General features: G+C 39.8%; 1 protein-coding gene across 1 annotated transcript in view; it reads right to left on the reverse strand.

Moving 5' to 3' along the window:
• Positions 1-25,488, reverse strand: part of TBC1D4 (TBC1 domain family member 4) — a 116,964-nt gene that overhangs the window by 27,636 nt on the left and 63,840 nt on the right. Inside the window, exons 2-11 of the mRNA XM_075488330.1 lie at positions 20,146-20,748; positions 18,681-18,770; positions 14,927-15,031; positions 12,231-12,363; positions 10,265-10,356; positions 9,360-9,470; positions 8,600-8,719; positions 4,933-5,007; positions 3,700-3,926; positions 1,702-1,851 (exon numbers count right to left, since the gene is read on the reverse strand). Of these exons, the coding sequence (XP_075344445.1) occupies positions 1,702-1,851; positions 3,700-3,926; positions 4,933-5,007; positions 8,600-8,719; positions 9,360-9,470; positions 10,265-10,356; positions 12,231-12,363; positions 14,927-15,031; positions 18,681-18,770; positions 20,146-20,748 (1,706 nt within the window). The remainder of the gene's footprint in view (positions 1-1,701; positions 1,852-3,699; positions 3,927-4,932; positions 5,008-8,599; positions 8,720-9,359; positions 9,471-10,264; positions 10,357-12,230; positions 12,364-14,926; positions 15,032-18,680; positions 18,771-20,145; positions 20,749-25,488) is intronic.

The raw sequence follows: 25,488 nt of genomic DNA on the forward strand, positions 1-25,488 counted from the left end.
GATGTCAACCTCTCCTCTCAAATTTCAAAAACATACACTGCTTACTCCTTATTCATCTGTGCTTGGGTAGAAAGGTGGGGTCACCTTAAAGTGACTCCCTCTTCAAAACCGTGAAATATTTCTAAGACTGGTTTTGGAAAGACCTCCTAAAATTAAGCAATGATTAGTTTATATTACCCCTCTAGAAAGTGAATCTAAACAATTTAATGTTTACTTCTTAAAAGCTGTGGGACTGGGGGGATGGGGCAGGGGGCAGCAGGGGTCCTGCCACTAAGGCTATGTAGTCACTTTCTGGTAACGATGTCTCACATTAATCCATATATACACAAGTTTATTTGCTGGAAGGACTAAACTGTAGAAATTTCCCACTAGGTGTTTTGTAATTGTGTTTAGATTACAGTTTTTGGCTGCACGCTGTACACCAATTACAGATTAAAGGCCAGAAAGAGACACGTTAAATGTCAGTGAAATCAAGGTAGGATACAGTGTGCTTAAGTAGATGATATGTACTTTGTATTTATTCTAACCTAGAGATGACTAACCCAAACTGTACCTTAAAGCCACCTTTAAGTCAACTGCCTCTCACATTAGGTTGTATATCTACGTAATTTCTTACAGTCTGCTCCAAAATAGAGATGACAAACTAATATGTGTTTAATGAAACTGCACTCCACAAGGTGAAAAAATTTCTTTAGGCACCCCTAAAAACTTCCACACCCATCTCATACAACTGAAATCCCCGTGTATTAGAGTCCTAAACACACCCAGAATCCAGGTCTCATCAACACTTGGTTTTGGTAAGAATGTAATCTGCTGTTATTTTTCCAGGGAGAAACAGTCACAAAAGCACCTTCTACAACTCCACAGTTTTCTGTTGGGAATGATTAGGGGAGAGCCACAGTCAGAGATGAAGCGTACCAAGTATAGCTCAGTGAACAAAGACAGTCTGAAGAAGGAAAAAGGAATTGCCATTGACAGAAGAGAAATAAAAAGGCCAGCAACTGGCAAAAAAAAATCATGAAGTTCAAAACTATGGCTCCATCTTATTCACTACAGGCCTACTTCAGAAAATAACCCATATGCTGTTTCCTCAAGCACCCTCCTGAAGGAGGGCCTATTCTTTCAGCAAAAAGAGGAGTGATTTCCATTCAGATACTCAGTCTTTCACACTGATGTCAGAAAGCCCTTCTTGTATCTTCGCTTCTTCCCCATTCCTCTTCAATTGGAAGTTATTTTCCTATTCTCCCGAAACATCTCACAGCTAGTATCACTCAGCTAACTTGGCGTTTCCGCTTCCTCATGCACAGGCATCTCACGTTAGTACTGTACACTCTTCTTTTTATTTTCACATGCCAATAATCACAGCAACACATGCGGGTTTGCATTCAGCAGAGAAAGCATTAAATTGGTGTGGCACTCCTAAAAGCTACTGCATTTCAAGTGACAAACCAATGCAACAGATTTGCAACACCACAACAGAAATAGGTCACAGCTACTAGATGTCAGCAGACAAGCCTCTATTTTTAACAGGCTTTTTTGGCCAAAAGCCTGTTCATCCATTTCCATCAAGTACTTAGGAAGTCTGTTAGAAATGCAGGAGCACAAGGCAGAGTGGAAGAGATCCCATGTGCTGCATTGCACTAGGAATCCTGTTGTTAAGTTGGTGGCACTGAAGAACTAGGCAGGAGACAATGCTCTCACCTCTTGGAGAGGTCACTTTCTGAGTGCTGGAGCAACCTTCCTGAGCTCTGGTAAAAGCTTTTCAGGAAAGAAGGGGCAGAAACAGAGGAGGGGAGACCAAGTGACGCAGATTCACTCTCACTGAGAGCGCGCCGAAACCCGACAATAGGGCTGTGCAGGCAACAAGAGAACATAGCAGATGGGTCAGCATGGATTCAGATACAACAACAAAACATCCAGATTAAAGATACCGGCCAAGTACCTCATCTTGGCTTACAGGAACTTTGTTTCCCAGAAGATAAAATGTACCAAGTGCACTACTGGGCAGTTTCCCTGATGATACTGATTTTGCTGTTATGGCTGATTTCTTTCAAGAAACATTTCAATGACATTGCAGAACAGGTAGACCACCTTATTTCTTTAGCCTTATTTATTCTCAAAGCAAATTCAGAAAAAGAATCTCTGAAACATTCAGAAAGTATCCTGAGAAACCTGCTTCCAATAACATGAACCACCTTGTTTCTTCCCTTCAGTTTTCTCTTGCTCTTGTAAATAATGTGTATTGCTAGAACACATTAGAAAGTAGAGACTATTTAAATGCAATGTATTTGGATAAATTTTTGTGAAATGTTTAAATCAAGAAAGATAGTCCTACTACACAGTTAAAGGTTACTTAATAATAGTAACAAGTGTTGGGGGGACATAAAAATTAATTCAGTTTCTTTTACTTAACATTTTTTATTAATCCTCAATAAGAAAGGACAGAAGGAAAAATCTCAGCCTAGAACCAAGCTGTTATAAACTGTTTTGACTGAAAATCTGCTGATGATGCCACTTAATCAGTGACTTCTTAAAAGTTATCATAAAGAAGTGAAGTCAGCAAGTCCTTCAGTTTGAACTGTCAGGGTTTCCTGTTTGCATACAACATGGTCAGTGGAAAAAAATAATCAAAGTTTATCTCAGTAAAAACCACATTATTTATCTCTTCAGAAACACAATGTAACAAAGCTATTTCAAGGCTAGTTTCTTACCCTTCACCCCCTTCCATTCTCTTAAACAGAATAAACTTTTTTGCCTTTCTGTACGAGCTGGTGCGGCATTCACACTGATATTTTAATCTAGACATCAAACGGGCGAGAAATTATTATTTAAAGCCATTTTTAGAAAGAGCCCACAAAAAGCATAATTGCAGCCAAGCACTGAAACAGATGAGCAGTTTGGAGAAAGCGCTCCTCCAACAGAAAAAATTCAGCTCATCTGGGCCTGAATCTTGCGAAGGTTTTTGAGTTTGCACGGTTACTTACCGCAGGTAGCCAGGAAAAAGGCACAGAAAGAAAGTAGAACCAAAGAGGCCCACAATGAACTGTGGGGACCTCTTCTGACTGAGTGAAGGAACTCCTGAAGGAACAGTATTCCACATGTTAATAGCTGGAGAGTCTCCAAAAAGGAAGGGGAAAGAAGTTACAGAGGGAAGCTCCAGAAAAAGGCAAACAGGGAAATCGCATGCCTCACAGTTCAGTGGAGGTGTTTAATCCTTAAGTCCTTTTGTGAGACTCCTCACCAGTTTTAATTCTGGACACACACTCTCTGGGAGCTTGGCTAACACAGCGACTGACACTTGAAGCTGTCAGTGCCTTTTTCATCCTGGCATAAACCCGTCAGGCTATCGTCTCTGCAGTTAAAAGCTGTGAGGACCTCTTCTCCAAAGGGCCTGACTACCAACACTGCCAAAAAGGCTCAGCTCAGAGGTGACAAATAAATAAATAAACAGATTGGTGCCGGCATCCAGCCCGATGATCAATTTGCTGGATTGACACTTCCCCTGAATCACTAATTCAGGGATTAGTGAGTTACCGCGAAGCACCAAACTACTCCCAGGCGGAGGAGACAAGCTGAAAATAAATACATAAATAAATAAAACCCGGAGCAGTGCAGAAACAGCTTGCGTAAGAAGGAACAGGCTCGTGTACCGAAATCACAAGAGATGGCAGGCGCGTGGCGCAGCGTGCCCTGACTCACCTTGTCGTCTCGACACAGCTCTGCCGCAGCAGCGGGGACCGGACGCTCTGGGACCTCCCGTTCTGGAAGGTTATCCTCCGCCTGGCACTGGAGGGGGGGTGGCTGAAGGTGTGTGCGCGTCTCCTGAACTGGGGGGAGTCCGAGTCTTCCTCGGGAAACGGCTGCCAGGCCGAGGACACGGGGGACGCCGGAGGAGTAGCTGGCGGGGAATCGCCCGGCGAAGCGTCCTGAAAGGAAGTGCTGGCGGAGTGAGGCCTGCCGCTCTGCACCCTACGAGAACTCTCGCCTAACCCCACGGGTCGTACGCCGCATCGGGGCACCAAAGCCTCTCCCCGTTCTTGGTCATGGCCTATTGTATGCTAATTATCACCAAAACCAGACATCCTTTGATAATTTACTCCAAACCAGCAGCGTCCTTCTTAAAAAAAAAAAAAAAAAAAGGAAGAGGAGGGAGGAATAAAAATGTATACGCAACGCAAACAACATACTAATTACGCCGCGCATCCTCTCACAGAGATCGGCATTCCAGCTACCAGCCTTCTGGCTCTTTTGGGAAAACACAGGAATTGAAAAGACTAGGGAAACTGCTTTTAGCTAGTTTCCTCGACATATCGCGAGCATACTTCCTGTACCGTCACAGCGATATCCTGGAAGAGAGACTGTTATTACACAGCCAGTTTATGAGTAACTGTAGCAGGAAAACCATAACAGAATCTTCACCTCCTGGGAAAACCAGCAACTAACCCTCACGTGAGGTAAAACATTAAAAACAGGAAATAAAAAGAAAGTGAACAGAGTTCTGCCCGCTCACCCCCATACAGCATCCCCAACAGCTGGTTTTAGGTAAAAAATTCTTACTTCCCTAAAGCAACTGTTACTTACAGAAAGGATCCTTCACCTTCAGAACTTTTCCTTTTGTTGAGATACGAACTTTTTTAATTAATTCAGTGAACAAGGCAGAAGCTGACTAGAAATTTCCTGCGTTTTGTAAAAGCAAGGGAAGTGTGGAAAAAAAGGACTGGCAATCAAACCACAGATTAAAGCTGAAGCTTCAAGTCAACATATATGCCAGCTTTCTTACACCCTCCGCCTCCCAGTGGAAACTCTTATTTGAGTTTTGTAAATTGATGTGCTTTGTGCTACTTCCTTCAAATCGAAGCAGAGTGCCATATTTACGCTTCATTAATACCCGTGCATGAAAATGTGCCAATTTTAACTAAGCTCCTTACGTACTTTGTCAGAAGCAAGGCTGTTGCAGCGCTCAAAGCTGTCTACGCTTCCCAGGCGGCCTCGCATTCTGTTGGCTCCCTGCAAGAAAAAAGACAAGTAACTTAATCTGGTCTTTTTCCTCTTTTTCTGAAGGTTAAGCAAAGATGGCAACAGCTGTGCAGGTGAACACAGGACAGTTCAGGCACATGACACGTTTGACACAAGGCAAGTACTGGATTTTACAGGCAGTGACGTCTTTAGCTGGCAAAACTGTATCTTCACCCCCCCTTGCTCCCAGGAGTTTTAAACCTGCAGCTCTGTTGTCTGAAGCAACTGAGTATTTCTTGATCCATCTGAGGCAAAATAGCTGAGTTGGCTTAAACAGCCGAGTTCAAAAAGCTCCAGACTTCAGTACTGTGCATGCATTGCAACTAAGGGATACATTTGACATACTATGATCTAAACAGAGAGTTTACTCCATATCTAGACATTTCAGACAAATTAATTCCAGCTCAGCAAAAGTAATGAAAGCACTAAAACTGGGAAAAAACGCTCTATGGCTGCAAATCCAGCCAAATAGTGACAGATACAAACAAGCCTTTTCAATTATAATGCAGATAACCCTGAGGCAAATTTGCTAGAAACTAGCATTAGCAGATCCTTGCCAAAATTGTGAATAGTCATCTGGTTTCACAGGAAGAGGTGATAGAGCTGCAATACTTTTGACTACCTTCCACTCCCAACTAACTCCCATGAAACATGGGTGATGTATGCTGTTGGATACTTCCAACTGCTGAAGTAAGTTGCTTTCAGTACTTTATCAGAGGAAAAATAGTCTAGGTTTTAGCAAAAGTATAGGTAGAGCTCCTCTTGGTATGCTTGCAGCTACAGGGGAAGTTTTGTCAACATCAGCAGTATTTATTTAGCCTACTTTATCCTGGTAAGGCTTATTTTCAAGACCTAGAGTGCCCTTTAAGTACATTATCCCCTTTAAGCTCATTACCAATGAATACTCTGCCTGAAGCATCTCCTCCCTGACCCTCACAATAAAACAAGAGCAAAGGATAACTTGGAAGTTTCTCACTAGCTTTAAAAACACACACTTTTGGCACTGTAAGAAGGGCTTTTTGGTTCAGAAAAAACAACAACAGAAGAGGTTAGTGCAGCATGGGCTGGAAGAAATCTGTTCATAAGGTCAAACAGGGGTTATATTTATTTTTCTGAGATACCTCATTAGGAAGCCACAGCCTGTTTTCAGTTCAAACCTGACAAAAATATCAGTCCAACAAAACAAACAAGTGAAAAAGTGACATTCCTCTGGGACTAAAGGAAGCCAGAGCACAGAACCCAGCATGTTTCCCTATGGTGAGTAGTGAGCAGCTACTCCTTCAAGTAGCTTAAAATGTCACTTGATGCTATTAATCTAGCTAAGAAGCCATCCACTTAAAGTGTTCCTAGATATCTGGTTACTACACACTTATTTCTAATTTTGCTAAGATTGAGGCTGCGTAAGTCTCTCCCCCACGTATATTGACTTTTACTTTTTACTTAAATCTTTTTATCTACAAAAAGATGCTGAATGCCAATTAAAAAAAAAAAAATATTTCCTGGTCTCTTTTCCTGGTTACTAAATATACTTTAAAATAAAGATGATAGGTCATGCAATAATTAGCATCCCATTACATCAATACCATGTGATTTGCAGCTGGCTTAAGGAGGGGAAAACCCACCACACGAATTGGTACTTGGTGCCTAAATATCTTTAGGAATTAGCCATGATCAATTAGGCTTGTTGTAATAGCCTGATGAAGAATAAGAACTATTGAAACAGTCATGGTATAACACATGTATGCACATAACACAGAGTATACATGCACAGAGACATTCATCATATATACTTGCTTTAACCAAATACCTAGTGGTTGAGCTGCACTATAAATTATTTTTCTCAGTCTTGCATTCTGTAACCTTTAAATGGATCTGCAAGGATGAACCCCTATGTGTATCATGATTCACTACAACATACTGCTCTTCCTGATCTCTTGCAGTTTCAAGTTAAACATGAGACAACCTTCCTCACAACAGCAAGTCTGCTTCATAAATAGCGAACTTAAAATGGCCCTAATCCGGACCCGGGTGTCCACTTCTCTTGAACTCAGTCATGGACTGTGTAGATCCTTGTACTATAACATGCAGCATGTCACAATGGCCCTGGTGAGAAGGAACATACTATATCAAAAACAACAATGTATAAGCAGTTTCCCTTCAGAGACTCTTCAACTTAAGCAGTGCATTTCATCTAAATGATTTTTCTTTGACATGATCAGAGTGCTAGTATGCCTATATATGGCAGGGCTGCTTTACTGTGTTATTCCCAGTGATGTATGACTGTTCCACAACCACCACAGGGTTAGTGACCCACCGTCAGAGCTAGATCACTTTCCAGTCACATGTCCTTTAGATGTGGAAGAGAAATCATAGACTCAGCACAGGCATGACTGTAGCTGTCACCATTTGTTGATATTCCAGACTGCTGAAATTATCCAGATCTTCTGACTCATCGCTCTCGTTTGTGTGCGCTCTCTCTCTTTTCAGACCAAGTCCCTAGTGTGTAAAACTTGCTACATAACATAGGCCAGATTTGACCAGGAGAGTTTTACTGCTAGCTTCAGTCCTAGGTCAAATTCACATCTAATCTTAAGTACAGAGTTCTAAGGATTCTCCCTGGCAAATAATATTTTGCCTCCTTTATAGGGAACATCTGTGGCATCCTGCGTTTGCAGGTTACTTTATGACATACTCATATAAGCTGCAGGACAAGTGCAACTTAGGCCTTGATTTAGCATGGTACTTCTAAAACTACTAGCAGAAGGAACTTAATTTCACTGCTCCACATTATATTTAGACCTCGCCATCCAGTATGCACAGCTCATCACACTTTCTCTGCAATGACAAACTGGATCCCAGGCACCCAGCCTTCTTCAGTTACTCCTCTATATGCCTCTTCTCTGTTTTCAGGACTCTCCCTACTGAGCAGGGGACACTAAGCAAAACTTGCAATTCAGACTTCTTTAAAAGGCTATTCGTATAAGAGAGTTCCAGTAATTATCTGCAATTCCACATCATACCTGGCAAGCAACACTGAAACGAAGAACAACTCACTTTTTTTTTTTTTAATTTATTGCTTTTCTTTTTCCCTGCAAAAGGACAACTTTGTTACTACTTTCTAAAGATTCTTAGTGACCAATATGAGTAATTTTAGCTATGAGAGGTAAGGCATTACTTCTCAGAAGAGAAAGATTTCCAGTTTATGCAGGCACATTTAGTCACACTTTCAAAAAAAGGTAACGTCTCTTTATGGCATCATGCAATCATCCTGCTTAATTTTTTTTATTCCGAAGCAACGCATCTGATAATGCTCAGCTAACTTACTTGCCACCTACAATGAATGTTCATTATTCAGAAAAAGTTGCCTTTTTTCCTTCTGTATGTATGGCCTTACCATAAATTTTCTAGCACCATTAAGTCACAATCAACCCAGCTATAATCCTCAGATTTTACAATAGAGATATTGCTTCATTAAGGATTTAACAGACTGAGGCCAAAACCAACCAACCAAACAAAAAATCTGATCAGTCTTTACTGTCAAGGATATCTGGGAGAGCTGCTGACAATGAGTTGTTAATCTTACCCTTGAGAAGATATTTTCCAGAGAGCTAGTCAAGGATTTCTTGGCCTTGTTTTTCAGAATGTCAAGTTTAAACCTGCCACCACTGGTGGCACTTTCTGGAATCGCACTGTTAGAAATGGTCTGTTGAAATGAGCAAGGACACAATTCAGCTTTGGCAATTCTTTTTGCAATTGCAGACCTCCAAAGACTCGAGCTGAACCAAGTTACATAATAAACAACATGCCCTTGGCCTTTACTTAAAACAAAAACACCAACAAAAAACCACAAACCAAAACACCCCCCCCAAAAAAAAATAAACCCACAAAAAAACACAGTTAAAGGCACATTTCATCCCTAAAGACTATTTTGTAAAAGCATATCAACTTAACAATACTGTTACCCATTTCCTTTGCTAGATAAGTTTGTAGTTGAAACTGAAACCAATGCCCTCTTCATCCCTATTTCCCCTAGAAATGACTGGGAGTGGGGATCAGGGAGGAAGGAAAAGTACAGAAGAGGTATCCTCACACTGTAAGGAAATCCAGACCTAAAAACATTTAGCTGTCTTTCTTCCCTCCCTTCCTGCCCCCCAGACTTAAAAAAAGCCCAAACATGCCACTGTAAATCAAAACAAATTAATTCTCTTTCACAGTCCTCTCTCAATTGTAATACCCAGCTTCAGCTACCCCTGATGAACTCTAGCAGTGGCCCTGCTAGTATTCAGGGTTGCATTTTAATAGGGTGGGAAGAGGGAGAGGAATAATACAAAAATAAGCTTTACCGATGGTGCTTCACCAATGTGAATGTGTGTTTTCTGCTTAGTTTCACAGAGTTGGCGCAGATGTAAGATCACAAGTTCATTTTCTTCCTGGTCATTGTCAGGCTTCATTTTCTGGCAGTAACAGCAAAGAAAAGAAAGTTTTCTTTCAAGTCATGATTTGCTGATTTTCCCTTCCATATGTATGTATTCTTTGAAGTTAATATATTGATACACCAGATGCCAGAATGCACTATTAGTGTGTCAAATTGCACTACTGTTTGTGTGCTTTCATGCACCTGAGCAAAACAGATCAAAGCTTTCCATACGGAGAATGTTACAGGCTGTGGAGAGGAGGGAGCCTTAGGCCCGCACATTTTGTTTCGTAAGGTTGTCTGCCATTGTATAGCCTTATAAATGGAATAAGGAACCCATGAAAACCCAACAGGCATTCCCTTCTTCAGGCAGCTAGAGAGGAGCACAGTCTTTGGAAGCCTAAATTACTGTATAGTTCACCTGCTTGAGTACACTTGCTTACGCCTGTTGACTCAGAATAAGTCAAAAGAGAGCTTCTGCAAATACCAACCACCTCTCTGATACCTGCATATCTCACCTGCTCTCAACTCATTCCTACATCCCTTTCAAGCAGGGAAATGCATTTACAGATGAAGAACGAAGCTCAGAAAAAAAATACTCTGGCTATGAACACAGAACATCTCAGCAGATTTGGGAACCAAAACTTTTCCAATAGCAGTGTTATCATGCATGAGGTTAGGTTGGAGCATGCTATTTCAGTATGATGTTTGGTGGAACAATAATAAATTCTAGATCAACTACGTAACAAAACAAACATAATCAAAAGAAAAAATGTCTAGTCCATTTTATCGTGGTCTTTTTCAAATTTGAGACAACAGTATCTAACATATTACCTGAACACGTTCAAAAATGTCTGCTTGCTCATTATCAGTTAGTGATGAGAGATGTCTCTGAATTACAAGTTTGGCTCTTGGTGGATAGAGTCCTGGGAAAAGAAAGGAACATTAAAGCTTCCAGATTCTCAAATGATCTCTCAAAAAACTTCTGAAAAAATGATAGTAGAAGATATAAGCCTGCATTTGAGTTTATACAACTGTCATATGTTACACTGGTAGATCTGCAGTATTCGTGATACAAAATACTTCGGTTTTGCTAAACCACATGGTTTTGTGTCCTTTCTTTAGCAGTAAAAACAGAACTAGCAGCAGCTAAGTGGCTGGCTCCTGTGTAAAAGGTTGTGCTCCCTACCCCACTGATGTCTTCTGTCCTAGTACCAAGAGATCACTAAGATGGAAGCCTTACAACTGTATGGGAGAGGAGGAAGAGAGGAACAGATCAGGGATATAACTGGAAAGATACTCAATGCACAAGATACTCATAAGTTTTCAGATGCTTTTAACTGAAAAGTTTAGATGCATTTCTACACAAGGAAAGGGTAGGGTAGGGTATAGGTCATACCAGAGAACTGAAGACACTTTTAAAAGCAAGAGCAGCATAAAAGACGTAAGAATAAAGGAGAGAATTTCTGGTGTTCGATAAAGCACGCATTTGCTCAAAGAGCTTGCTCTAGGAAGCTACAAAAACTGTGGGGAAAACAAACCCCCCGAATCAGATGAAGAGATATGTTTTTTCCACCCAAGGTAGATATCATTCTTCAAGAACTGTAATCAGACAGATCAAGATTTTCCAAAGTCATGAAGTCCTGGGTTTGATTATGATAAACTTCTAGACTCTAAACAAAGCAGACAGATAAAAAGAAAGGGACACTAAAATAAATCTTTCAGTCACCAAGTACAAAGTTTATGAAACTACTATTATGGTACTCGAGTTGTTACCCTAGAAGAGATTTTATTTTGATACTTATCCCATGCTTGCAAGTATCTGTATTCAAGATACTTACACTGTCTTATGCAGCAGCCTCTATAGTTTTTCATTGACAGAAGACTTTCCCAGTTAAGCTTCATCATTTCTGAATATTTGTTGTAAACCTGGAAAATACCAGTCACAACCTAACAGAATTTCACTCCACTAAGATTTTATAAGCTTTTCATCCACCAGAGGGAGGTAAGTAGCAATAGTGACTTTCAATGAATGGGAGAACTGGCAGTTACAAGCACCATCATCGCCAGACCAGAAGATGCAAGACTAGTGTAACATATTTGCTTTTTTTGCATAGAACACTTTGCAAGGAGACATAGTGGAGTGACTATAAAAATAGGATCCTGCTAGTAACTTTTTAAAAAAAGTTCTATCTTGTAAGATTTTTTGCTTGTGTTCTGGCATTCCTCACTTCCAGAGAAAACACAAAGGGTTGTGTATTCATATTTGAAGCCAGGTAGTTGCCTTAACTTTCTTTATTAGATATTAACCTCTTAACTTAATAATTTATTTCCTGTAATAGAACTAGATTTTGAAGTGTGTAAGAGAACGAATACAAAGAAGGAAAAAATAACCCCACACAGTAAAGAACGAACACATGAGAAATCAAGACCCTTTTTGATCACAACTGTCTTTTTATGATCCGTTTTGAAAGAATGCATCTTCAGAAAAAAAAGCAGAAGGGGAACTATTGGGTTTTTCTGCTCTGCTTCACATTTAAGAGAGGTACAATGATGAAAGACCATGTATTTATAACACAAGCTATACTATATTCAGTTGCAATATCATTACTGCTATCACCTACACGATTACAGGGAGTGCAAAAGTGACGGTAAGAATTGCTTATTGGGATACTTTTCCCTCTGTTTTTACATTGTTTAAGTTGAAAGCACATGGCTGGAATAATGAAAATTAACAGATACAGTAAAATTATTCTGGAATAATCAGAAAAAACAATTAGAAAATAAACTCAGTTGCTACCTTCAATTCTTTCACAAAGTTTGTGCAATGAATGCATAGGGCAGGCCTCGCACAGTTTAATCTGTGTCTTGGCATTTTGCAGAGCTGCAGCAGTGCTAAAGGCTTGTTTCAGGGTAAGCATTACCTCATCAACCTAAAGGGGAAGGAGGAAAAAGACAGTATATAAACAAAAATGCATGCCATATACATCAAATTAGATTTATAAATCACATCACAGACAGGTGCTTTACAATCAAAAAAACCCATTTGCTGTCTTCTAAAGAGATCAAGGTTGTATTCCCAGCTTTTCTGCCTTTTCTGTGGATGCTCACCATCTTCAAGTTGTTGTTACTTCAGAGAGTGCAATTTTGAATCTCTAACTGCAGCTACTCAAGCTTTCTGGGCAGACAGCCGCTGTTTTAAGAAGCCGCAAGTGGGAATTTTTGGCTTGAATATATGCTGGCTAAATAAAAAGCATTAATTTCTTTTTCTTTAGTTTCAAGTTTCTCCTGTAAACTGCACATGCTCCCTCTCAACGATTTTCCTCCCACTGCTGTACCATTTTAGAACAAAACCCCACAGACCCATACTGCTGGCAGACAGGAGCTTCCTACAGCAATTCACTTTTCTCCAGGCTACTAGACTGGCTACCAGCTTCATTACAACCATCAGCTTACCTTTAAGTACTGCCGGCCTGCCTTGCAGCCTGCCCTGATCTTTCCTCTGCTACTACCACAAATACAGCAGTGCTATGTTCACACACCAGCACTGGAAAAGCTCAACTTTTGTGTAAGAAAGGTCGAGGTTACAGCATTTCTTCGCACTCATTCAAATACACGCCAAGACCTTATATACAAAGCACCTGGAGTTCCCCTGTCTGTATTTGAGGGGAATAAAATGCTTATTTAAAGCTGTTTACTTGAGTCTTTGCATTAGCATGGAAAGGAGACAACAGCTTGACAACAATCTTAGGAAAGAAAACAGTATTCTACTTCAGAATCAGGTCCTTGCTCTTACCTGTTGCTTTTTCTATAAGCAGGAAGAAGAAAGCTGAAATATTTGAGACCAAAATCATGCACATTGAAATCATACAGACTTTTTTGAGGGTCTGCCACTTTGGGGGGGGGGGGGGGGGGGGGGGGGAGGAGAAGGGCACCTGAATGTGGAAATTTGAATTACTTTGTGTCCCGATATGTTTAGGGTTTTGGGTTGTTTGCTGTTTTTTTTTTTTTAACCCCACAATTTTAAGTACTACCAGTAACTCCTGGGTGCTCCCTCTTCTTAGCAATAAAGCAGGGCATTGAACAGTGAATATCCGTCTTGCAATACAGACTGATAATTTTTAAAAGTTGGCAACAATGCCTCTCAAATGGAAGATCCACAGAACAGTGCTAAGCATATGGATTACGACTATACTAAAATCATGAGAACTGTAGCACAGACTGTAGCCAGGTTTAGAGCAAATATACACAAGACTACCAACACAGCCTGCCTGGCAGCACAGAATTCAGAAAGCATTAGGTTTACAGCTCTGCCCTGCCGCAGCCTAACTGTCACTGAGGTCCAAGCAATTGCATCTGAAAGTAGCTCAGGAATGTACATTTTATATTGCAATGTGGGCATACCCACACATATCAGTACTAGAATACGTAAAGAGGTTCATAAATACGTGGTCTTTTTATACACCACATTTTAAGTCTTTGAATTATGCATGGTCAGATTTATCAGTAGGTCAGATGTAACATTTTCTGTTAATACAAAGATAGAGCTGATTTCATAACAAGCTCCCATTTTGACAGAAGTGCAGCCTCAGCTAGGGCTGTTAGCTGTTTGAAGTTTTATAGATGTAAATCTATTCACTCTCAAGCTAGTCAATGGATTAACAAATTACATTTTCAGCTAGCTAGAAGAGTGATTTTTAAGTTTAGCTGAAAAAGAGTTAGCAGCTTTTAGCACAGCCATCAGGAACAAACGTTTCAGAACATAAACCAACTTCTTTTAAAGTGTCAGAGCTTTAAAATAAAAATGTAGTAGCCAAAATTATTTCCCGTATGCGTCTCACATTATTAAGCTACCTGTATCAGTTAAATCACTGGCACCTGGAACTTCAATTGATTGATACATACTTTATCAAATGTCCAATGGACTTTTTTACAGTTACACATATCCACACATATTATGGTTTTCTTCTTCTCTGATGAGGTGCTATTTTCTTCTCCTGAGGAACAAAACAGGCTACAGGGAAAACACTAAAGCTACATGGAGGCTAAAGACACATGCAGGATCAGGCCAGTAGTTTAAACCCTACCCTGAAAAGTATGTTCACGTTTTATCATCAGCTTTGTTACTGATTCAATACACGAAATTACAGGTTTAATGGGGAACCAAGTGTTTTAACAATTAGAAATGCAAGAGTTACAATCAAATATAGAGCCCAAATAAGCTCACAGTCTGCATGTGTGAACTCATCCATCTGGATTTTTTCTATTTGTTACTGATATATGCAGAGTACTAGGATATGGCTATATATGAAGAGAATGTGTGCATTTCCTATTGCATATTTTCATATTCACAACTGAGGTCTCATACTTGAGAAGTATGACCACTGTGACCACTGAGGCTCAGCTGACACAGCAGAATAACAGAAACTCCCATGGTTTAGGAAATGCCTCAGACACCCCCCGATGGAAAGGTTAGGATCATTAATAAATACTCACCAGAGACTCACTTGCACACTGGAACACATAGCAAACATACTGGCTTAACCCAGGTTCAACAGATTCCCGGCAAATGAAGCCAAAGTGATCAACATGTTTTATACCCTAAAAGAGTTTAAAAACAGCATTAGTGGACTATTTTATAAACAGGTTTAGTTTTCGAAGTGATCCTAAAAATAGTTACCAGACTCCCACACTTGCCAACATAAAAATTGAAGAAACTATAAATGCATACTCCTAATGATCTATTTTACAACTACAATAGTTATCTTTTAAATTGCTTTTTTGTATTTAAAAGTTACATAAAGCTCTTTACACAATTAAAACAAAAGTTATACAGCAATAGACCTGGACCTGAATTTCTTCCATTAGGAAAACTGGATTTTCAGGGAAGCAAATGAGAGAGTCCTAAGTTGTATTTGGAATTACCTCTGCAGTGAAAACTTGATGTAATGAGCCCACAGAAAAACATGGGACTGGAGTAGCATCAAAGTAGCAACAGATCTTCGTTTTCCGGTAATACAAGTTTGGACTACACCAAAAAGAGCAAGGAATGAGTGGTGACATGCAGAATTCCAACAAAACTCTTAAATAAATTCCTTGAGACTGAGTTACGTACCAGAAGTTTCAAGACTTACTACACATTACTACTGATGTTTTCTTTCAAGATCCTAGTCTAACTGCTTGACAGAGAACATTGCCTTGCTAAAAACAGCACTGGGAAGATCAGAGAGCTGCTTCCTAAGAAGCACTATATTCCCAGTCTCAATTCATGGAACATGACTCACTATTGTTAAAGCTTTTGCCAATGTTTTTATCATCTGACTATGGTAATAGTGGATTTTCTCCAAAAGAAAGCCTAATCCCTCAAGTTCAAATACAACAGAAAGCAGAACCCAGTTGCTTGGATCCATCTCCAAAGAAAACACCTATATTGTAAAAGAGGGGAGGAGGCAAAACAACTTGCTTGTCACTACAGAAAACACTCTAGACAAAATTGGTAATGCACTACGTGACAGACTGAACATATTGTCACTACACACTGTAGTTTTTAAAAACAAAATTCCAAAAGTTACATTTGTGCTACTTAAACAAAACTTAACAAAGGTGCAGAGGGCGTCTATGATGGCACAAATGGCATTAGCTTACCATATTCCACACTAATCCTGACTTAATTGAACCCATTTTCCTGTGACACGCTGTGTCTTCAAAAGCATAAAATGCAAAAGAACAGATGTATACACATATGTTGATCTATGGAACGGTGAAGTGTTGCCCTCTGTTTTGCAAGGGAACCGTATTTACTTAAGGTGGTTCAGTGAGATGCCAGTTCCCTCACTGCTGACAGTGCCTGAACAAGTCTACTGCTGTCTGATTTCTCGGCCTCCACAGGAGAACATTTGTGGGGGAGACGGATGTGACACTTGCACCACTGAAGCATAAATAGCACAACACATTCCTCAATTAATAGTACCTCCATCACATTTCTTTAAGAGGGTGGCCAGACTTGTCACGCCAAAAGAGCAAAGTTTTTTGTTGTTCTGGGTCCCCTCAAGGTCAGTCAGGCTGCAACAAGAAACTTCTACAGCTGTCTGACACCTGAGCTTAGACAGCACACACAGGGGTTTATCATCAATTATATTTGCTGCTTCGACAATTATATGGAGTGCAGACAATGAACTGAATGCAGCAGATGAACGGTACTTAAGCTATAGAATAAAAATACCTTTATTAGACCAAACTAAAAGAATCCAGAATGCAAGCTGAAGAGAACATCTCCTTTTCTTCATTTGTAAAGCTTAGAAGAACAAACATTCCTAAGCTGCAGTCTCACAATACGCAGTAAATCACTGCCCTATAAATCCGCAACAGAGAAGCCCTGTGGCTACCACTGAGCTCTTAAAAGAAGTACTGATGAGGTTTATGCAACCAAATTCTTAGTCTTGAAAAAATTAATGTTTCATTTCTATTGAACATAGAAAAAAACCCCAACTTCTCTAAAGTAGCTGTTTTGCATTAAAAAAAAAAAAGGCAACAAAACCCCCACAGTATTGTTAGTTCCTGTTTTGAGTTATTCAAGCATGCAAAATAACAAAAACTTTGCTCCAAGTGAAAGTAAAGAGGTGGAGTGAAAAACTCCACCTCCAAAGCCCAACACACAGCATTACCTAATACTATTTCCTGTACACAGTTATTTTACTGAAGGAAAGCTAGGCCTTGAAGGTCTGCCATGGGCTTGCTGGTCTCCACCACGCTTTAAAGTCAGCAGAACAAAGGCTGTCCCTGCTTAGGACCATTTTGTTTGACTATTATCAGCACGTACACGCAACCCAGGAGGTAAAGCTGAAGTGTCACTTTTATTCAGCTCAGAACACCCACAAAGCCGGAGAAGACTCAGAGAGTCTGCAAATTTTGCTTTCCATACCACTGCTTTAAGACTCTCTTTGATCTGTATTTATTATAAAACTGTTAATATATCTTTGTTTGATTATACTGTCCCATTCTATATTTGCATTTGCCTTTTTTCTCTACCAAGAGCAATACAAATTGTAGTTAAACAGCAAACTCGACTTAAGGGAGCCTGGACCTTTAGTTGGTAGCTCAAGACTCCACTTGAGTTACAAGTACTGACCAGTTCTTAATTTGTATTAGCATTGGTAGCACAGTCATGCAAGAGCAGATTTGTTATTAGCATTAAAATAAAAGCACTTGGGGGTGAAATACAGGTTTAGAGCATGCCAGGAAGCATACTTTAAACTAGAATAATAATGTTTAAGGACGCCTGAAGTGATGCATGTGCATGGCAAATGAAAGAATAATGTAATAAAACAAGACCTCAAAACAGAAAGTGCCAGAAGTAACAGCTGCTGAACAACAGCAAGATAGAAAGGTGAATCCCTCAGCCCTGACACTGAACTTTGTAAGACACTTTTATTTATTACTGGACATAGCTAGGTTCATCTACTGCCATATTCTCCAGAAGAAATGATGCAGGTGAACTGCTGTTTTTCTGGAGGGCTGGTCTGATGCTCTCTTCCTTTCATTCCAGATGCTGTCAGGAACTTAGCTGCTCAGAGACAGCACACTCAGAACATCCTAAATGGAGATTAAGCTACTTCCAAAAGTATATCCAATGCTATCCCAAAGCAGAACAGTTTATACTTTGTTTTCTGACCAACGATCAAAGTTGCCACTACCACAGCTCAGACTGGTTATTTTGCGCTCATCTTTTCTGTACTTAAGCTCTTTGGGAATGACATCGCATTATTTTTGTGCAGTATCTACTTGAAACTGCTACCAGACGAGTGAAAGCCCTGATTTGAATTACAGCTCTCACTCTTGTAAAGGCAAATCAGTACTTCAAGTCTGCTGCAAGTGTTCATGAAGTAATCGCAGTTTAATATCCAGTTTCTTCAGCTGTACTCGCCACAGAAGTTGACATATCAAACATCATGCAGGATTTATAAATACGTTAGTCACAATCGCCCAAAATTCCCCCCCCCCCCTTTTTTTTTAAATTAAGGAGCCAATGGCGTAAAACAGCAATTTACTTTAATTCACGGTAATTTAGATAGGATAAACTGTTTAAAAAATGGCCTTTCAGACTGAATAAAGGAAAACAGCACAGAATGCTAAAAAGAATTCTACATTTCTTGTTTTCTGCTGCCTATAGACCAGCAAGGCAACCCAGCTGAAGAACAAATAAATTCCTTTTCTTCTGATGATCTACATGTTGCTTCTTATCAATGCTTACCTGAGAACATGAGGAGATATCTTTAAAATTCTTTTCAAGCACAACAGATTTGGTGTCCGGACTGATGAGGTTAACTTCAAACCTTCCAACCTGGGGGGGGGGAGGGGAGAGAAAAATAAGTCTAGTTTACGACTGTCTTGGAGGCACAACATTAACAGCAACAAAAATGTCACAACCTAGCCCTTTCTTGTTCATATAGAGTACCTTCAGCATAACAGCTTGCTCAGCAGGAACAAGGGTGCCATAATTCAGCCTATGTTGAGTAAGAATATTTCAGCAAGAACAATACACTCAGTTGAATAGGAAAAAGACTTGGAAAGACGACAGCTTTTTTTTCCCCTCTCCCTTTTCTTTTCGAGTTATTTTGGTCCAAAGATCACATGTTTGACAGACAGTACTAAAACCTTTAGTAAACAATGTGGCTAAATTAAAAGCTGCAATAAAAACAGAATTTGTGGATTTATTAATATTTTTTAAACTATACCGTAGGTGAGCTGAGAAACTATGTTGATCTTAAGGTGATAATTTTTGTTTTTGTCGTAATTCTGGATGAGAAAGAGTAGGTTCTGCAGCAAGCTATCTTTCAGCGTTCCCAAACTGCTTCTCAAGCGTATGGAACTTATTCCATAGAGCTCGGAGAGTTTCTCAGCTAAATCCTTTTCATTACTAGTGATAGCTGTGGCTTTCTAAAGGGCAATGTATTCTCACTTCAGTTAGCATTTCCCCAAGAGAATAAAAGGCAAGAATGATCTTTAAAGCAAATGGAAAGACAAAACCCAGGCATTTAGCCCCCTGTTATTTTAAGGTCCAAAGATCTTTCCTTTTATGGGTCACCTCCTTTAAGTGTCCTTTTGTTTTCTCAATACAAGCTCTGAGGATGTCAAATGCACTTCAGGCAAGAGAAGAAATAACCATCAGGTCTGAAGGAAGAAGCCTTCAGTGCAGAGATGCTTGAGTACTCATTTGGGAAAGACAAGCTGAACATCAGTACAAGTTACCATAAAGGGGCTGGCTCAAACACAAGGCTGTGAAAGCCTTATGTGAAGTTGTGAGCTTCTTTTTAATTGCACAAAAAGAGGATTTGTTCACATGGAAGTCTTCATCAATTTTCTTCTTGAAAGAATACTCACTTTTTTCAGCTATGTCCTAGATCTCACCAATACAGACGAACCAGAACTACATGTAAAATAATTATTTCCCTAGAAACTCTGCTCCTGTAATTACTCCATAAGTAATTCCTTTTTCTTAAAATTCACCTGCGCTAATGAGTTGAGGTGAATTCCTTAAAAAAATTAAACTACTTGTGTTCCAATCACTTATGAACAGATACATAAATATTTATGACAAATCATGAAACCATATTGGATCCATACTACTTAATCTTGCAAAACTTGTCTCAGCTTCAAACTGTACAGGGGAAGATACGGTGCAAAACCAACATGAAATTGCTCATCCTAGCACACACCTGGAACAACATTGTCCTGTTCTTCTCGGAATCGGAGGGCTGAACATGACTGGGTGCACTTGCATGTCTTCTGCGTGACTGTATTTTCAGGTTTGTGTCATGAACCCTTCTTTGCATAACTGCAGTGACACTGCTGCACCGGGAGCGAAACTCTTGCTGCTCGTCAAAGCCAGAGTCCTCTAAAATTCGCTCTGGAAAGGAGCCACGAGTGCTGGCCAGGTTGGTCAAGTTGGTCTGGCTGCCGACCGTAAACATCGCAGCATGCCCTGCAGTGTTATTTGGGCTGTCCAGCTCCTCAAACGGGCTATCCGATGGAGAAGCTGGCACACTTCCTTCACACAGGGGTAAGTCCAAACTCGACTCGTTATTCCGCTGCTCATTTAATAGCTTCAGGCGCTGGCGCTCATGAAGGCTGAATTTCTCAATGCAATCATCAATTAGCGTGGACGGAGCTTTCTTGTGAGCCACTGTCACCTTTCCACAGTACAAGACCTCAAATTTTTGAGAGTCATAGAAGGCATCTTCACTATCCTTACTTGGTTTGGCATCTTCTTTCAGTGCTGCTTTGGAGACTTGTCTTATGCTGCTGATGACATCAGGAACCTAAGGGACAGTTTGAAAGGTCTGTTTAGTAGCCTCAAATGAGATAGCACAGACAGTGATACGTCAAACACTTGTTAATGTAAATATTTACACAAGTTATTTCTTCAGTAGAGTGCCACTAGCTTCTTGGCTGACAATATAAAATTAGTAAATTCTAAATTCTGTATAGACAATTCATGCAGTGGAAGCAAGGCAAATAATTTATAATTTTTTTACTGGAACCTATTTCAGAACATAAGGCTTTAAATTACCAGAGGGTCTACTGACAAATGTTCACATCTTTTTTTTCCTTCGTTCTTTTTTTTTTTTTTTTTTAAACTGAGACTGTCTTCTCTTTTCTGTAGCCCTCTTCCCACGTCAGCATCTCTTGCTGATGTATTTTGCATAGGGCCACCACTGTTTCTTTGGTTTTATTTTGCAGAACCAGATATTCCATTCTTAGGACAGCTGTGGAAACAGTTCTGTGAATGAAAAAGAGACCAGCAATCCCCACCAGTTTCAACTGACAGTTTTGGAATACAGGCAGCAAGCATATGGAAATTTTACCCAAGTACCATGCACAATTGCATTTGCTCTCATTTATTATCTACTACAAAAACCTCACCCCATCCATCCTATGACATAGCTTACTTTAAGGTCACGCTTCCCTGCTGTAATTAAGAAGCACACCCAAATCTCTCTTCTCCTCCGTCATTCTTACCTACAGATTCCTACTATACCCTGTAAGGCCATACTGCACATCTCCAGTAGAAACTTGATTTCAGCCCTGTATCACCCAGTCTTTTAAGGCCACCTGGTTCTTCCTCCATTTTATCCCAATCACCTTGGGAGGATGTCTGCCTTCCATATCAGCATAATTAATATGCAAGTTCCTTTTTCATTTTGCCTTCACTAAAGAAAACGAGGACTTACCCAACTCTACTGACCGCAGATTACAGTGATTCTAGTTCTCTTTCGACAGTACCTACCTCTGCTTAACCAAACCTCTTTCTCACCAGGTCTCATCTTCTCTGGAAGGATAATGAATGGCATAACATTATATGCATTGGGGAAATTACTAGTGACAATGAGTTCAAGAGAGGATAACTATCTGATTTTCTTTGCAAGAAAAATGGGTTCTCAACACTCACCTAACCCAATGCAACCAATCAACAGCTTTTGTATTCCACACAGATTCCCATCGTATGTATAATATTTGATAATTTGTTTTGAAATATTTTTTCTACTAAAAAAAAGGTAACCCTGAAGTCATACCTTAGTAAATAATCCATGCTCCCCACAGTATCTTTCTTCCAGTCACATGATACCAGTTGAAACTTGCTAATGAGGCAGTAATCTCCTATGCCAATACTTTTGCAAGTCACAGTGGAAAATTACCGTGTCTTAATCCCCTTCTCCCATTACCCACTCCTCCTCCATTGGGCATTCAACTCAAATCTGCTTCCAGTTCATTTATTATAAAATGAAGTTCAGTTACCCTAAGATGTACTGACCGTTTGGCTTTCATCCCTATAGATGTCACCATCATCTCAGTTTTCAGTGCGGCCAAGAGTTAGTCTTGACATGACATAGATATTAGAGTGTATTTAATCTTCACTCATTCTCGCTACCAGGCTGCTTTACCATCGCCCAGGGTGCACCTCCTCCCAGCCACACCAGCTCAGCTGGACATGGACAATTCTCACTTTATACGTGCCGGTTCAATATTCCAAGATGCAGCTCTTTTTCCACTGATCAGTCCTCTTATTCTTGCTATGGCCTGTGCTTAAAGAAGCTGTAGAGTTTAGATCCTTAGCTCTCTATTTTAGCAAAATTCACAAGCTAGCTGTCTTTTAATTAACATTTCCTTTTTTAGAATCCAGAACCTGTTACAGGACAATTCACTTACATTTCTATTCAAAGTACAGTGACAAATGATAATTCTATTCAAAAATGCATAAATTCTACATGCAATCAACTAGAATAAACAATGTCAGCTGTTTAATTGGCAATTTGGATTTTTCAAAAAGCGTACCATCGCTTCCACTCCAGTAACTGGGTCCCGCCACTTGCTCACCTCTTCTGAGATAAAAGACTGGAGAAGAAATTCTGAAGTCTTTCTAATAATACCCAATAGCCCCCTAGCCATCCTATCCCCCCCTCCCCTGCCAGCGAATGTCCAAACAGGCTGGGGATAAGACACTGCCAACTCTACCACAATAGGATTCCCCATCCATCCCTTGCTCTCTGAGAGATCCCCCCCACAAGCATACACATGGAGTTTTAAGTAATTGCAACTGTATTTAAAAAACACCCTACCATCCTGCTATTTATCATTTGGTTTTATTTCCACCTTTTCCAGATCATGCATACTCTTCAGTCACTAGTATTTGAGTCACAATTACTATTTCACAATCTCTGCTCCCTGTATAGCTTTTGCTTCTACCTACCACATATATTGCTACAGTATTTTCCTTTCAGCATAGAGGGATCCTAGAATTAGAGCAGAGGTTTCAGCTCATACTGCCCAACCAATCCTTATTCTCTGCTTTGTTTAGATAACTTTTTTTACAAGCTATGCTATTTTTTAGAATGTGCCCTCATCAGCATTCACTTTTTTCCTATTTTTCTTCCTATCCACAGAATTAAAGTGATTAATCAAGACGAAAACTTGAGATCCATTTAATCTCCATAGTTATGAAGACTTTTCTTATATACAGATGAAAAGGAAAACAATGTAATACAGGGATATCACAATGGATAAGAAATATCTGTCAGATGGTCCAGATGCTCGTTGGTTGTTTCATGGATTCTCTAGATAGTAAGGTGTGAAAAACAGCTTCAAGTATAAGACGCAAGACAGATACTAACATTGCTAGGCAATTAGTCATACATATGGATTTTATTGGTCTTTAGTGTATAGGAATAACTGTATATTGATGATGTGCCCTGTGACTGATGATGTGCCCAATGATTGATGATGTGCCAGCTTATACTGTTAGACCTGACCCTCTTCACTTACAGAGCGATACTACCCTACCAAGAACTAAGCACCACTGCCATCTGAGACATACCTGATCAGATTACAGTATTTTCATTTAATTTCACTTCGGGTAAAAACCATAAATGGGATCAAGCAGAGTCGAAACAAGAGTTTGCATCTATATTTTCCTGAAATGCAAGGTACAGGAGAAGTTACACAATTATCAAGTGTAGCAACCACCCCAATGTGGCTTTTTACACATTTCTTTGGCATATATCATTGTTTTTTAACATTTTGCTCCTCTGTATATCAAGAAGCCCCAGTCACAAAAGTTTCACCATCAAAGTTGTGTAACTTTTTTGGATTTGGATATTAGCTTATTAGCTGTTAATGTTGAAATTGCAGGGCAAAGTTAGCAAGATAGTAAGCAAAATGGTGATTTAAAATACTGAATTAACAGGATGAAACTGCTTAACTATTTTTAGAAATCAGTTTAGCAATATTGAGATGGACTCCTGAAACATTCAAAACTTACTAAAGTGTTTCCAAGTTCTAGTATTTCCCTGCAGCAGTCTCATGAAATTAAGCAGCCAAAGGGGAGAAATGGGATTATTATTCCCGAAACCCACAGGGTCACTGCAGATCTTCCTGGATATACACTACCAGCTGTGACAGTAGAGCAAAACAAAAAGGTTAAATGAGTTATCGCATAGTTTTTCAGCATTCACCTGTATATAAAGACAATAAATCCTTAAAATATTTAAGCAATTAATCTATTTAACATACTCAGAATTTTTGTCATAAAGCCTTGACGATAGTTATGTCAAAGAGGGAGACGGGAGTAGAGGGGGATAGGCAGCTTATTTGCAAGGTGAGAAGTTAGAAGCACACTTCCAGCCTGAACAAACCCTGTGGTGCCAGTGCCAGGAACGATGCAAGAAGAGTTAATTCTCCCATGCTTTACCTCTCCCAGGTCCCATGATCTAGGGGCCTATCACCTTTTTCCAAATATTGCTGAGCAGAGAAGGAGAAGATGACTATGTCCCAAAAGAAGCTGCAGAGGGCTTCGCAGGCAGAAAGGCAGGAGCCGATGGTGCCATGATGGGACAGCAGTTCTCAAACCCCAAGGAGAAACCAGAAGCGTAATGTAGGCCATGCCTGTATGTATTACTCATGAAGTTTCCCTAAACTGTTGAGGAGTAGCAGACTATTACATGAAGCGGAACAAGGCAGTTACCAAAAAAAAAAAAAAATTAAAACCAGTACAGTGATAGGACAACACAAGCTTGTTAGAGATAGACATATTCCCAGTCTATACAAATTAACATTATAAGCATCTAAAACTGACATTCTAAATGTTAGTTGTCCAATATATTGTATTTATTGACCACAGAATGTAAAAAGTCTATTAATTTCTCGCTTTAAGTGGTGAAGAGAAGAAGAGAATGAGCTCCCAAAACAGAAGCTGCAAGGTCCTTAAGAGATAAAACCCAGGAGCACACACATCACCATGCAAAAACCTGAAAAGCTGTCTGAAAAACAAACAAAAATCCTGACAAGCTTCATGAAGAACTAGATAGATATGGTATACTATCTAGATGAAGGGGCTAAACAACACAAATTAAACTAACACTGACTAAACAATTCAAATATGTTGGAACAGCACACAAAGCTTTCTCTAATACAACAGTGACCTCATGCTTAAACAGCTACAGGCACAATGAACTCTGTCAGGTATTAATAAATTGATACCAAACAAAATGGATGTGAGAGCTTCA

This window comes from Mycteria americana, chromosome 1 (assembly GCF_035582795.1).
Source record: "Mycteria americana isolate JAX WOST 10 ecotype Jacksonville Zoo and Gardens chromosome 1, USCA_MyAme_1.0, whole genome shotgun sequence".
In the NCBI taxonomy this organism is placed as follows: domain Eukaryota; kingdom Metazoa; phylum Chordata; class Aves; order Ciconiiformes; family Ciconiidae; genus Mycteria; species Mycteria americana.